At 38.0% G+C, this 15,976-nt stretch overlaps 1 protein-coding gene across 2 annotated transcripts; it reads left to right on the top strand.

The window, feature by feature from the left end:
- The first annotated feature begins 1,466 nt into the window (after positions 1-1,466).
- On the top strand, positions 1,467-13,404 carry LOC117325338 (transmembrane protein 68-like). 2 transcript variants are annotated; one of them, XM_033881482.1, is made up of 9 exons: positions 1,467-1,577; positions 2,190-2,629; positions 3,271-3,438; positions 3,817-3,915; positions 8,547-8,641; positions 9,881-9,944; positions 10,422-10,497; positions 10,744-10,807; positions 11,090-13,404. In XM_033881482.1, the coding sequence occupies exons 2-9, from the start codon at positions 2,338-2,340 to the stop codon at positions 11,201-11,203; spliced, it is 972 nt and encodes a 323-aa protein (XP_033737373.1). In that variant the 5' UTR covers positions 1,467-1,577; positions 2,190-2,337; the 3' UTR covers positions 11,204-13,404. The 2 variants fall into 2 exon arrangements, with proteins under 2 accessions (XP_033737373.1, XP_033737375.1); XM_033881484.1 differs by having other exon boundaries at positions 1,468-1,577; positions 2,507-2,629.
- Positions 13,405-15,976: the final 2,572 nt, after the last annotated feature.

Raw genomic sequence — 15,976 nt, forward strand, 5'->3', positions numbered from 1 at the left:
TTAAAGTATATGATATGTAGTCGATGTTCGTATGAAAACATTTGATTTTTCCACTCTATGTAGGACGTGAAAGTTAAGGAACATTTTGCTCCCATTGCACGATGCGTTATAATAGGCGACTAAATTCTGGACCCTGTTATTTTCTCTCTTTTTTTTCTGAACAACTTTGTTCTTCCTGACGTCTCAGACTGACACTTCCTCACGTTTGGCCTTTAGTTGACCATGAGCGTTCGCCCCTGTGAGGAAGGTCTTATGTTCTGTCCCCTGGTCGAGTCATATATACCACTCTTCAGCAGTACACTTCAGTGAGGTTGCACTATAATATCGGCATCAGCTCTGAGCTTTGACAAGGAGACAAACATTAATATACTGCAGCCTTCCAAAATACACACAACTCGCGATGCACATGCATCCAACTCGGGTGTTTTTTCACCACACCGGCACATGGCGTTAAGTTAATGTACAATTTCAAAGGTACAGAATTCTCTGAAATTGTCAAATACACTCAAGCGCCGCCAACGAACGGTTACTTCGATCGGTCATGTATGAGCGCATACAACTGAGTTGCTCATCGAAGGACTGGTCACCGTATATTCTGGCCCTGACATCATGGTGTAGTCGTACACCAGACATGGTGTCAGGGCCAGAGGAAACTCGGGCTAACCGCCGTTGAGAACTACACGACTCTGAGTGATATACATGATGTATATACGTTGTTGAAGCACCATGGTTTTGAAATGTGGCGTACAGGTTTAACTACTGAATCTCCCTTCGTTGTCATGCCTTTCCATCCATTTGAACCACATATGAAACTGGGGCCATTAAACATGGCTCTCTCTTTGCGAATGAACTCGACAAAGAATGCGAAGGGAGGAAATATTGCCTCGTGCTCCAGCTTGTATTTCACACATCTTATACTGTTCGTGGACTCCAACGGATATGTGTCATGTGATGCCATAAGACACGCAACTTCAATAAGTAAATCGAATAAATAATACGATTTCTTCTTTTGGTCCCTGTTCACGACGTTCATTGAGTCTCTGTCAAACACTCACGGCTTGTAATTACGGATTCTGGACCGAACAATTTAATCGATAAATCTGTTTCTTCTTAAGCATGAAGGTTACATATACACAGGTAGAGAATGTGAATCAATTCAACCAATTAATTCATTTCTTCTTTCCTCATTTTTATAGCAAGTCTTTTTATTGTTCCCCTGTCATGCTCCGTACGATCAGTACGTTTTTTAGTTTGTACTATGTTAGTGTTTTATTATGTCAATTTTACTCTTGCTCTGTTGATATCATTTAAATGTGTATGAGATTGTTGCTGCTCTATATTTCCGCGTGATCCATACTGGACTGTCACTAAATAAAATTCCCTTACTTGTCCGGATAATATGATATCCGGTTTTAATTTTACAGTTAACCGGAAGCAAAGGCTATGTCAACAGAGAAAAACTTCCGGTTCAGCTGTTGTGGGATGTAACCAGCGACGGTGTGCCACTTGTAAGCTTTTGCTGCACATTGCACTACTCGTGTGATTTGTGTCCCGCTGCTGGCATTGCAACATGTTACGTAAGTCGCAGATATGTCTAGTACATTACATACTATTTATATAGATCCAAGAAAATGTACAACTGTTTATCTCCAGGAAGACGAATGTACATGTACTGGTATACTGTATTGTATACAATACATCGTCAGAGACCTATAGGCTATATAGTATATAGGTCTCTGACATCGTCAACCATTTTTGCATGTTATAATTATGATCTTGACTGTTCGGCTATATTGACGTGTCGTGGCAATGCGATAAAACATTGTCATGATGGTGTTAATTAAATCATGGTGTTGAATAGCAACGCTACACTAGATTATAACTGGAATTGTACCTGATCACTTGTGTTGGAAAACTTGATATTACTCTACTACAGTAGAAGTATTGCATCAATATTTGATACTTTCCCATTTGTAAATATATCATATTTTTTCTTTTGCATAATGTTTCATGACTAAGTGATTCTGGCTCTTTTTAGTAACAAATCTATATACCCATATAATAGAAAAAATTGTGTATACTACACAAGTTGGTGGTTTTTTCCAACCTGACTTCACCTTTTTTTCTTACTTTAAATCTAAATTATCTAGTTTTATGTGTACATGTATTAATCTTTATCTTCTGTATAGACTGTCCGGCATGTCATCTACTAATGAACACAGATTGATGAACCAACATGGGACATCTAATTGTCTTGGACATCAAGTAAAAGGATGTTGATAACTAGCCAACAGCAGTTGATTTTGTGGTGTGATTCCTGCTTAAAAACCGTTTGGGATGTTATTTTACAACATTACTTACCAGATAAGTGACACATTACAGTATGCCTGGGAACTTGTTGATACCCTGGATATTAACTATTGGAAATGGGTTTTGTGGGTGGTATACCCCATAATTATATCCTTCCTGCTTCCTCTATTCATTCTCTTGTTTCTTTATGGATCAGCACTGTTTCTCAATGTATACAACTATAGACATCGCCTCCGGGAAGCTTATGGCAGAGATTTCTGGGACGGAGCCAGAAAAACTTTGGCAGCTTTATGGGATGGACAAGCAAGGATATGGCATGGTGAGGATTTCATGGTTAAAACACTGAAAGGATATTTATTATGTATATACCAAAAGTACACAAATCAAAAAGGAGTTTGTCTTCTGTGAGTCCAATAATAAACTTGGGTCTTTTTCTGGATCCTTATTGACAGTTAATTGCAATTAACATGATATAAGGGAATTAAAACATGTTTAACATATATAGTTTTTCAACAAAAACGTCAGCTTTAGGTTACATTGAAAATAAAGTTCTATAGATATATATATTGGATTTTGGTTATCAGTTCAGAAAGTAGATAAAATCATACAGGCTCATAAATGAATATTCAAATTTAACGAGAAAGATTGATTATGGAATTTTAAACTCTCTGGTAGTCGAGGGAATGTCTAATGTTCTGTGTTCAGTTACACAAGATATGTTACTAGTAATAGTCACATTACAGAATACTGTATATGAAATAGTATTTATAAATGTGGTACATGTAAATTATCATATACATTGTAAATGTATAATGATTCTAGTACATTATCACAATTCCAGAAAACAGCTGAAATCTTGCAGAAAACTAGTTTGTTAAGACCATTTAGGACTGACTGACAATATTTTCACATCTTAAAACTTAATTTTAATGAACTTTATGATATTTTTTTATGACACAGGGTATGAGATTGTTGGATTTGACAACATTCCTCGAGAGGGGCCAGCTTTGCTTATCTACTATCATGGAACCATTCCTATAGACTTCTATTATGTCATAGCTAAAACATTGCTGGACAAGAATAGACATATCAGGGCTGTGGGAGACCGGTTTTTATTCCACATTCCTGGTAAGTGGTATTTACTCTGTAGAAGAGGAATTAACACATTATCATCACTGTTCAGTTGCACAAGCATAATTTACAGTTGTTTGAGCTTGAAAGTTATTCGTTTTGTAATTAGCAGAAAACCTAAACACATGTTTTATAATTAATAATAAGATATCTCTCTAGATCTAATCCAAGTCTTAAGAGTTCCCTAAGATGTCAATAAAACTCAATTTATCTGGCCATTCAAATGTCTCCTTCATTATGTATGAATGGTATGGCTCTGTGGCTTCATGTCCTATACATTGTAATTTGTAGATGTTGTACATGAAATTGAAATTCTTAATATGGCTTTGTTTAACGATCTTCCTGTCTTTTGCTTGAATTTTCTATGTGTAACAGGCTGGCGTCTCATGATGGAAGTGATGAGGGTCACACCAGGCACTGTGCAGAGCTGTGTTAATGTACTGAGGGAGGGACACCTGTTAGGGATATCTCCAGGTACAGTATACAGAGATGTGTCGGTGTATTGAGGGAGGGACACCTGTTAGGGATAGCTTCAGGTACAGTATACAGAGCTGTGTTAATGTACTGAGGGAGGGACACCTGTTAGGGATAGCTCCAGGTACAGTATACAGAGATGTGTCGGTGTATTGAGGGAGGGACACCTGTTAGGGACATCTTCAGGTACAGTATACAGAGCTGTGTTAATGTACTGAGGGAGGGACACCTGTTAGGGATAGCTCCAGGTACAGTATACAGAGGTGTGTCAGTGTATTGAGGGAGGGACACCTTTAGGTTTAGTTCCAGGTACAGTATACAGAGATGTGTCAGTGTATTGAGGGAGGGACACCTTCAGGTTTAGCTCCAGGTACAGTATACAGAGCTGTGTTAATGTACTGAGGGAGGGACACCTGTTAGGGATATCTCCAGGTACAGTATACAGAGATGTGTCAGTGTATTGAGGGAGGGACACATTTAGGTTTAGCTCCAGGTACAGTATACAGAGATGTGTCGGTGTATTGAGGGAGGGACACCTTTAGGTTTAGCTCCAGGTACAGTATACAGAGCTGTGTTAATGTACTGAGGGAGGGACACCTGTTAGGGATAGCTCCAGGTACAGTATACAGAGATGTGTAAATATACAAAGGGAGGGACACCTGTTAGGGATAGCTCTTGATTAGTATACAGAGGTGTGTCGGTGTATTGAGGGAGGGACACCTTTAGGTTTAGCTCCAGGTACAGTATACAGAGGTGTGTCAGTGTATTGAGGGAAGGACACCTTTAGGTTTAGTTCCAGGTACAGTATACAGAGATGTGTCAGTGTATTGAGGGAGGGACACCTTTAGGTTTAGCTCGAGGTACAGTATACAGAGGTGTGTCAGTGTATTGAGGGAGGGACACCTTTAGGTTTAGCTCCAGGTACAGTATACAGAGATGTGTCAGTATACTTAGGGAGGGACACCTTTAGGTTTAGCTCCAGGTACAGTATACAGAGGTGTGTCAGTGTATTGAGGGAGGGACACCTTTGGGTTTAGTTCCAGGTACAGTATACAGAGATGTGTCAGTGTATTGAGGGAGGGACACCTTTAGGTTTAGTTCCAGGTACAGTATACAGAGATGTGTCAGTGTATTGAGGGAGGGACACCTTTAGGTTTAGCTCCAGGTACAGTATACAGAGATGTGTCAGTATACTTAGGGAGGGACACCTTTAGGTTTAGCTCCAGGTACAGTATACAGAGGTGTGTCAGTGTATTGAGGGAGGGACACCTTTAGGTTTAGTTCCAGGTACAGTATACAGAGATGTGTCAGTGTATTGAGGGAGGGACACCTTTAGGTTTAGCTCCAGGTACAGTATACAGAGATGTGTCAGTGTATTGAGGGAGGGACACCTTTAGGTTTAGCTCCAGGTACAGTATACAGAGATGTGTCAGTGTATTGAGGGAGGGACACCTTTAGGTTTAGTTCCAGGTACAGTATACAGAGATGTGTCAGTGTATTGAGGGAGGGACACCTTTAGGTTTAGCTCGAGGTACAGTATACAGAGGTGTGTCAGTGTATTGAGGGAGGGACACCTTTAGGTTTAGCTCCAGGTACAGTATACAGAGATGTGTCAGTATACTTAGGGAGGGACACCTTTAGGTTTAGCTCCAGGTACAGTATACAGAGGTGTGTCAGTGTATTGAGGGAGGGACACCTTTAGGTTTAGTTCCAGGTACAGTATACAGAGATGTGTCAGTGTATTGAGGGAGGGACACCTTCAGGTTTAGCTCCAGGTACAGTATACAGAGCTGTGTTAATGTACTGAGGGAGGGACACCTGTTAGGGATATCTCCAGGTACAGTATACAGAGCTGTGTTAATTTACTGAGGGAGGGACACCTGTTAGGGATATCTCCAGGTACAGTATACAGAGATGTGTCAGTGTATTGAGGGAGGGACACATTTAGGTTTAGCTCCAGGTACAGTATACAGAGATGTGTCGGTGTATTGAGGGAGGGACACCTTTAGGTTTAGCTCCAGGTACAGTATACAGAGGTGTGTCAGTGTATTGAGGGAGGGACACCTTTAGGTTTAGTTCCAGGTACAGTATACAGAGATGTGTTAATGTACTGAGGGAGGGACACCTGTTAGGGATAGCTCCAGGTACAGTATACAGAGATGTGTAAATATACAAAGGGAGGGACACCTGTTAGGGATAGCTCTTGATTAGTATACAGAGGTGTGTCGGTGTATTGAGGGAGGGACACCTTTAGGTTTAGCTCCAGGTACAGTATACAGAGGTGTGTCAGTGTATTGAGGGAGGGACACCTTTAGGTTTAGTTCCAGGTACAGTATACAGAGATGTGTCAGTGTATTGAGGGAGGGACACCTTTAGGTTTAGCTCGAGGTACAGTATACAGAGGTGTGTCAGTGTATTGAGGGAGGGACACCTTTAGGTTTAGCTCCAGGTACAGTATACAGAGATGTGTCAGTATACTTAGGGAGGGACACCTTTAGGTTTAGCTCCAGGTACAGTATACAGAGGTGTGTCAGTGTATTGAGGGAGGGACACCTTTAGGTTTAGTTCCAGGTACAGTATACAGAGATGTGTCAGTGTATTGAGGGAGGGACACCTTTAGGTTTAGCTCCAGGTACAGTATACAGAGATGTGTCAGTGTATTGAGGGAGGGACACCTTTAGGTTTAGCTCCAGGTACAGTATACAGAGATGTGTCAGTGTATTGAGGGAGGGACACCTTTAGGTTTAGTTCCAGGTACAGTATACAGAGATGTGTCAGTGTATTGAGGGAGGGACACCTTTAGGTTTAGCTCAAGGTACAGTATACAGAGGTGTGTCAGTGTATTGAGGGAGGGACACCTTTAGGTTTAGCTCCAGGTACAGTATACAGAGATGTGTCAGTATACTTAGGGAGGGACACCTTTAGGTTTAGCTCCAGGTACAGTATACAGAGGTGTGTCAGTGTATTGAGGGAGGGACACCTTTAGGTTTAGTTCCAGGTACAGTATACAGAGATGTGTCAGTGTATTGAGGGAGGGACACCTTTAGGTTTAGCTCCAGGTACAGTATACAGAGATGTGTCAGTGTATTGAGGGAGGGACACCTTTAGGTTTAGCTCCAGGTACAGTATACAGAGATGTGTCAGTGTATTGAGGGAGGGACACCTTTAGGTTTAGCTCCAGGTACAGTATACAGAGATGTGTAAATATACAAAGGGAGGGACACCTGTTAGGGATAGCTCTTGGTTAGTATACAGAGGTGTGTCGGTGTATTGAGGGAGGGACACCTTAGGTTTAGCTCCAGGTACAGTATACAGAGATGTGTCAGTGTATTGAGGGAGGGACACCTTTAGGTTTAGCTCGAGGTACAGTATACAGAGGTGTGTCAGTGTATTGAGGGAGGGACACCTTTAGGTTTAGCTCCAGGTACAGTATACAGAGATGTGTCAGTATACTTAGGGAGGGACACCTTTAGGTTTAGCTCCAGGTACAGTATACAGAGGTGTGTCAGTGTATTGAGGGAGGGACACCTTTAGGTTTAGTTCCAGGTACAGTATACAGAGATGTGTCAGTGTATTGAGGGAGGGACACCTTTAGGTTTAGCTCCAGGTACAGTATACAGAGATGTGTCAGTGTATTGAGGGAGGGACACCTTTAGGTTTAGCTCCAGGTACAGTATACAGAGATGTGTCAGTGTATTGAGGGAGGGACACCTTTAGGTTTAGCTCCAGGTACAGTATACCAGAGATGTGTCAGTGTATTGAGGGAGGGACACCTTTAGGTTTAGTTCCAGGTACAGTATACAGAGATGTGTCAGTGTATTGAGGGAGGGACACCTTTAGGTTTAGCTCCAGGTACAGTATACAGAGATGTGTCAGTATACTTAGGGAGGGACACCTTTAGGTTTAGCTCCAGGTACAGTATACAGAGGTGTGTCAGTGTATTGAGGGAGGGACACCTTTAGGTTAGCTCCAGGTACAGTATACAGAGATGTGTCAGTGTATTGAGGGAGGGACACCTTAGGTTAGCTCCAGGTACAGTATACAGAGATGTGTCAGTGTATTGAGGGAGGGACACCTTTAGGTTTAGCTCCAGGTACAGTATACAGAGATGTGTAAATATACAAAGGGAGGGACACCTGTTAGGGATAGCTCTTGGTTAGTATACAGAGGTGTGTCGGTGTATTGAGGGAGGGACACCTTAGGTTTAGCTCCAGGTACAGTATACAGAGGTGTGTTGGTGTACTTAGGGAGGGACACCTTTAGGTATAGCTCCAGGTACAGTATACAGAGGTGTGTCAGTATATTGAGGGAGGGACTCCTTTAGGTATAGCTCCAGGTACAGTATACAGAGTTGTGTCTTAGTCTGTGTCAGTGTATTGAGGGAGGGACACCTTTAGGTATAGCTCCATGTACAGTATACAGAGATGTGTCAGTGTATTGAGGGAGGGACACCTTTAGGTATAGCTCCAGGTACAGTATACAGAGGAGGCATGGAGACAGTCGTATATTTTTTATGTCCATAATATTTCATGACTTTTTATACCATTGATGTTTAAAGGGTAATTGATCTTGTTTAATTTGTAATCTGAATCAACTTTTATTTGAAACTGTAATGTATATCCCTGAATTAGGAGGTGTGCGAGAAGCCCTGTTTGGTGATGAACATTACCAGTTAATGTGGGGAAGACGTGACGGATTTGCTAAAGTTGCCCTGCAGGCCAATGTGGTAAAGTATAATGATAATGGACTTCAGGTTTAAAACTTTTAATCACAGAAAATTGAATCCATACTAATTAAAATTATTGTACCATGGTGATGATTTCTGTTTGAATGGCCTTACACTTTAGCTACACCTAGATGGTGCTTGGCTATTGTGACAGCCTGGTTAATCATTTCAACCAATAGAAAGCTATCCTTCTGCATTAAAACCTATCCTGTACGAAGTCTTTTCATATAATGGATTGTATATTCATTGGAGGGGAATCATAAACATTATCATTAATTTTTTCTTCTCGATTGTTTTCAGTTCCGGTAAATAGTTTTTTCATTAAAATTCAAAAGGTACATAATGGAAGATATATGTAGTACAGGTAGTTTATCATTGCTTGCAGTGACCTCTCTCACTCTTTTGATAAAATATGATAAGAAAATAAAATAATCTACAAATTCAGTTAAAGAAATTTATTTATCATTATAAAAGGCTATATTATAACTAAATATTTCAATTTCTACTTAAGTTGGACTCAATGAAACTACCAAACTTAATCTGTTTCATTTGCTCATGAATTTGACCAGATTAACACTGATCAGTGCGTATGAATACATGGTTAAAATCCTTCCGCGAAACGATTTCACTTTTTCTACATTGTTGTTATAAACATGGAATAATTATTAAAATTATCAAATTTATAATGCATTCTTGTGTTTTATTAAAGACCAGATATGCTAAATACTTCTATTTTGACAAATTAATGCTGTTTTTAATCCTGATATTGCGGACTATTTTACTCGACCGACTAGACATGCACAATCCGGAACTCCTCGGGCTTTTCCGCAATTGGACTTGCACAAGCTTCCAGACATTAATATCTAGACCGACTTTTTTATTCGAAAAAAAAAACCAATTGAAATATAAGGATTGAATCTTGATTTGGTCGATTTCATGGGATCATGAATTGAGTTGCTCTTGAGACAAATTCAACATGAACTGCTTCGCAGTTCATTAAATTTGTCTCAAGAGCAACTCAATTCATGACCCCATGAAATCGACCAAATCAAGATTCAATCCTTAAGTGATATCCACTCAGGTGTTTAAATCAGTCTGAATCCGTTGGAGGTCATCTCTAGTTGTTGGCTTTAATTATAATGTAATATGTAATAAATAGACCTGTATAGCTTCTTTTTGTCAAGTTCTTTTCAATTTTACCGAACCAAGTACATTCATTATGTTCTGTCTAACTTTCAGCCTGTGATTCCATTATTTACACAGAATGTGAGGGAAGCATTTCGGACACCAATGTTAGGGAAAAGTGAGTTGAGTTTTTTCAATTTTAACGAGTTTTTTTTTCTGTGAAATTAACAATAGTACATGGTAATTATACAGCATTTCTCAAAACTGATTATAGTCTGAATGTAGAAAGTGACATTTTGATTTTAAAAGATTACATGCTTTGCATTACACCTATGATTTGCTTTAGAATTATATCAATTATAAAACTTGACCTGCTTTAATTGATAGCTTCATTATCAAGTATGTAAAGACATTTGTTCATATTTCTTTTATGCTATCCTATAACTGATAGAATCTTATTGAGCCTTTATAACCAGTAATGTGCAAGTTGTCATGGCGATCACAAGACTTAATTTTATAAATTTGTAGGTGTTCATTATTTAGGAACTTTCCAGTAACATACACTGCTTGTATCTTATTTAAATCATTCTTATTTCTCGATAATTACCACAGATATACTGTTTCTCTCCTTACATTCTTTGTTTATGTTTTGCAGATTTGTTACTCAAGTTGTATGAAAAAACGAGATTACCTATTTCACTTATATATGGATTTTTTCCTGTAAAAATGAGGTAGGAATCTAACTATCACAGATCGGCTGTCTTCGTGTTAAAATACTACTAGAAAGTTTTCAGATAAACATGTTATTTAAAAAAGTAACAGAAATTGTGATTTTGTGAGGTACAGATTTGTGTTTATATACTACATGTATTTAAAGCATTCTGCCTCAAATAAAAATGATTACATGCTCAGTGTTGCTATTGGTTGCACGATACAAGTACACATTATAATGTAAAACTTTGTTGTCTCCTCTCCAGAACCTTTGTTGGAGACCCTATATATCCAGACCAAGGTCAAAGTGTGGACCAATTCAAACGAAGGGTAAGAAAATCATGCTTTATGCTAAGGTTAGATTTTTCATAGAGAAAAAAAAAACTCTCAAAATCTAAATGTGTACTAGTACATAATACTACAAGAATACTAGAAGAATCCATCACATGTTCCTGATCATTTATCTATATCAAGGGCTAATATTCTGTAAAATATAAATTATCTTAAATCTAATGAATTCTGTCTGTATGCAACCTTGGGTTGGATATATCACTTTAAACAAAACTTCATTTGAGAAGACTTTGGTGTGATTATAAAATATTTTCACTTCAGGTGGAGAATGCCATTTATTTGATGATACGCCAGAATCAGAGACTGCCTGGCAATATCTTCATGGCTTTATTAGATAGGTTTATACCTCACAAACCTCGTACCTGGCAGAGCTGACAAACCCTGTTTTGATAGAGCTGATACTCGGCACCTTTTGGTTACACTATTTATTGTGGATTGTACATATATGGCCAAAATATTTTCATATTTCTTGACAAATAATGCGGCAGTATTAGATTTAAAATATTGGTGTATCCAAATCTAAATTGTGCCAACAAAATGTTGAAAAATATTGCATGACCAATCTATGGTTTACTGTGGTATATACTGTAAGGGGAAAGAGACACATAAAAAACAATTATTACAACTATGTTATTAGCTTATCTGACCAAAGAGAATTTACGCCATAGGGCAGTGTCCTGTCGTCCTTCTGTCTGTCCAGCATCAACTTTTCAATTTAAATAACTTCTTCTCAGTAACCAAGTAGCCCAGAGACCTGATATTTGTCATTTTGCTGGAGTGAAAAACTACCTATTTTGTCCAAATTAATGACCTTCACCTGCATTCAAGGTCACAAGGGTCAAATATGCTAAAATCTTCCAATAACTTGGGTGTAATTTAAACTGAGTAATAATTGATAACTAAAGAAGTCAGGCTTCACTTTATATACAAGACTTATTTACAACTTGTACAATGACTTTTCTGACAAACACACGTCACATAGCCCACAATGCATTCACAGATATGACCAAGATCAACTTCAAAGTTGCATTATAAGCAGGTGAGCGATACAGGTAAATTGGGTCTCTTGTATTTTGTCTAATAAGATGAATTCATTTACATTTACATTACTGTAAGTTGCTGTAAAACATTGCACAATTGAGATGTTTACCTCTCAATCTCCTGATGTTTGTTTATGTTTCAACTGGGGTATATCTCTGCAGTCAAGTCATTGTGAAATGTTTGCCCTGATAAAACTGGCATAAGCATGGCGTATATGCTTGAATGCTTTCGGATTTGAACAATTATGTCAATGAGTTTGCCTTAAACCTTCAATCAAATGCATTAAAAGCGATGGAGAAGAGATTAGATGTGATGAAAACATTAGTGATTTTATCTGACCAGGTCAATGGCTCACGGATTGGAAAATTTCAATTCTAAAGTGTGTGGTGAAATGTTTAAGTTTACAAACTTCTTATTGCATCATCAGGTGGATATCAAATGTTAATCTGTATAAAATCTCAATGATAGCACATTTTGGCGGTGGAAAATCTTCCCCTTCAGTATATATATATACTATGTACTAGGTATTTAGGTAAATATTGGTCATCGAGATATTATAATAGTACTGAATATTAATATACTGGATGTTAACGTTTTAATGTAGACACATTAACTTATTTAGTCTAGATCATTTTATTTGCTCAGGGCTATTTTTATCAGATATGGTTATGGTCTGATTTATAGAGCTACTGTTTGACTTACTGGCAAAATCCTCATTAACAAAAACATACATGTTGATAGAAATGACATTTTTCCATATTAAATCCGTAAGTAAAGTTTTTTACATTCCGTTAAAGATTTATTTTTATGTTCTTTACAGAATTTAGATATCAAACATTTACTGGTATGTGTTCTTTATCACTGTGCATTATTAATCAATTACTTTATTTCGAAAATTTGATTGTTATGACTAATTATGACTTTGTCCCGTGTTTGTCGCACTTAATGAGGGGTATTGTAGGGATTGTTGATATATTGGTGCTCAACTGGTAAATCTTTGTGTATGTCTGATAGATTTAATTTCTGTATAATACTGTTTTTGTTTGATATGCCAGATTGTGATTTTAAACATAATTAATTAATTAGAGTCTTTATTCTATTTTATGGGGCAAGTCTTATCGTTTATATAAATCATGTACAGTGTATATTTGTTGGTACAGTAATTGGTTATTGAATTGTTTTACTAGCGAATTGTTTATTATTAGAGTGATGTAGAAAATCCAGAACAACCACGATCAAAATATTGTTGATGTACTAAGTTTTAATTTCTTTTATAAGATGGAAAAGAGGTTGAAAATGGGTAGAATGATAGCAAGTCAGAAGTTTAAATACATCTTTATATTATAATGTAATAAATCACAATGGAGTTCCAAGGTGATAGCATTTGCTATTATTTCACAGTTTAATGATGATGGGAATATACTATTGTGTAAATATTAACAAGGCTGTTACAATCTACACATGTAGCTAACATCAGACAATTCCTGGTAAGCCTCGGAATGTTATTTATCAGTAATACATTCTTTTTGTTTTGTCACAATACTTCATTCAAGACACTGTGTTGTTTTTACAATGTAGCTCACCTGGTCTGTTGTCTGTCTGCAACAATTGACTTCTTCTTCATAACCACAGATCAGAATTTGACCAAATTTGGTCAGAAGCATCCTTATGGGGTGAGGACTCAAAATTGTACAAATGGTGGGGGTCTTAAGGGCGGGGTCAAAAGGGGTAATTTTGGCTTAATTGATATAAACAACTTCTCTGAAACCAAGCAATGGATATTGCTCATATTTAACTGTGAACATCACTTTGGGGTCAGGATTCAAAATTGAACAAATGGTGGAATTGACCTCCCCAGGGTCATGAGGGGCAGGGCCAAAAGTGGCCAATTTGTTTAAACAACTTCTCTGAAACTAAGCAATGGATATCACTCACATTTATTTGTATGGTAGCATGGTTATGGGGTGGGGATTCAAAATTGCACAAAGTTGGGGTTGGCCCCCCAGAGGGCTGAGGGGTGTGGCCAAATGGGGTAAATTTGGCTAAATTGATATAAACAACTTCTTCTCTGAAAGGGGGCCGCGGTGGCCGAGTGGTTAAGGTGTCCCGACACTTTATCACTAGCCCTCCACCTCTGGGTTGCGAGTTCAAAACATAAGTGGGGCAGTTGCCAGGTACTGACCCTAGGCTAGTGGTTTTTCTCCAGGTACTCCGGCTTTCCTCCACCTCCAAAACCTGGCACGACCTTAAATGACCCTGGCTGTTAATAAGACGTTAAAAAAAAAAAAACAAATACATTTCTCTGAAACTTAGCAATGGCTATAGCCCATATTTGACTGGTAGCATCCTTTTAGGGTAAGGATTCAAAATTGTATAAAGGAAGGAGCTGACCTCTCGGTGGGGCAGAGGGCAGGGCAAAAGGGGTCAATTGGTTTAAACAACCTCTTTTCTGAAACTAAGCAATGGATATCACTCACATTTGTGTGGTAGCATTCCTATGGGGTTGCGCCAAAAGTCAATTCCATTTCATGGATTAATGCACTTTTTGGCATGAAAATCTCGAATTTTAAAAATTACAATAAAACCAATGTACCTGTACCCATATAAAATGCTATGATATATTGACATAGCAATACCAGCGACAGCAATACCAGCGACAAATATATTTAAGCATCATTGTTGTTTCATATCTCATGAAACCAGGTGAGCAATACAGGCCCTCTGGGCCTCTCGTTATTGTGTTGGGTAAATAAACGGCTGAGATAGGCTCCCATGTCTGACTTGAAGATATGACAAGCAACAAGATGTTAATTTTGTTTTTATAACTTCTGGGTTATGTGATCAAAGTGGTAAAGGCTTTATCAACAAATTAAAAAACAAAAATGAAAAATAAACTCAAAGCTCAATTAAAGAAGCTTCTGTTGTTGTTATTTATTAGCCACTATCAATTACACTGCCCTCCAAAAGTTCTGTTACACTTGGAAGATTTGAATCAACTAGCTAGACAACAAAATTTGAGAAAAAGTGTTGTAATATCCGTAAGATAGTCCATTTTTAAGTGACGATTGCAAATTATTTGAAAAATACCTCACTTCTTTGAAGTTGTAGGGAGAGGGAATGGAGGGTCCTATTTTCCATAATGTTCAAAAATGAATAAAAGCATGGTTTTTTTTTACTGACACAAGTAAAAGTAAGTGTTTAACTGATTAACAGTAAACAAAATGTAAGAAATGCATTTATGAAATTTATATTAAACAAGGAGGGAAATTACCATAATGTTTCATTTTGAGGATTTCCATTGTAACAAAACATATGCACTGGTGAACATTTGAAATAATGAACAAAAACATCCTAACAAATTATAATAAAGACTTTGTGATTAACTTCACTGTAATAATTGTAACAGAACTTTTGAGGGCAGTGTAAATCGCTCTTCGTCTGGCACCTGTCGCACCTCCTTCAATCTATAAACAGTTCTAGGATTTTTTTTATAAATTTTATTTGTAGGTTTTACTTGATCTCTTTTTGTGCATTTTAAATTTTGACACTGATAGAAAATAAGATGGCCGACTGGCAGCCATTTTGAATTTTGACAGCTAAAGTTTATAACTTATCCTATTTCCCTGAACGTTCTGTGTGTATCTTTCTCAAATTTCACTTGTATGTTCCTCGTGGACCGTAGTTGTACATTTACCGTTTTGACACTAATGCGAAAACAATATGGGCGACAGGAGGCCATTTTGAATTTTGACGGTTGAAGTTTGTGATCGCTACTCCCAAGAAAGTTCTTCATGGATCTTTTTCAAATTTTACCTGTAAGTTTCCCTTAGTATCTAATTGTACTTGTTCCATTTCGAGCTATTCATGGATATTTCTTGAATTTCGTTTAAATTTCTTTTTATTAGGTCAGGATGACCCTATATCCATCGTGCTTCGTCCGTCGTCGTGCGCCGTGCGCCGTTTGTAAACTTTTCAGATTTTAAACTTCTTCTTTAACCAGTGTTCAACCAGTGGGATTGAGCTGAAACTTGCCAGAAATGATCCTGAGATGATCCTGACCAAGTGTTGTTATTTTTCGGGTCCGTCCGAAATCCAAGATGGCCGCCA

This window comes from Pecten maximus, chromosome 4 (genome assembly GCF_902652985.1).
Source record: "Pecten maximus chromosome 4, xPecMax1.1, whole genome shotgun sequence".
Lineage (NCBI taxonomy): Eukaryota > Metazoa > Mollusca > Bivalvia > Pectinida > Pectinidae > Pecten > Pecten maximus.

Bases quoted from the DNA above. Each gene is read 5' to 3' on its own strand.
- LOC117325338 (XM_033881482.1), top strand. From the start codon at position 2,338: ATGTTATTTTACAACATTACTTACCAGATAAGTGACACATTACAGTAT. The intron at 9,945-10,421 runs GTGAGTTGAGTT...TATGTTTTGCAG, and splicing joins GACACCAATGTTAGGGAAAA to ATTTGTTACTCAAGTTGTAT. The intron at 10,498-10,743 runs GTAGGAATCTAA...TCTCCTCTCCAG, and splicing joins TTTTTTCCTGTAAAAATGAG to AACCTTTGTTGGAGACCCTA.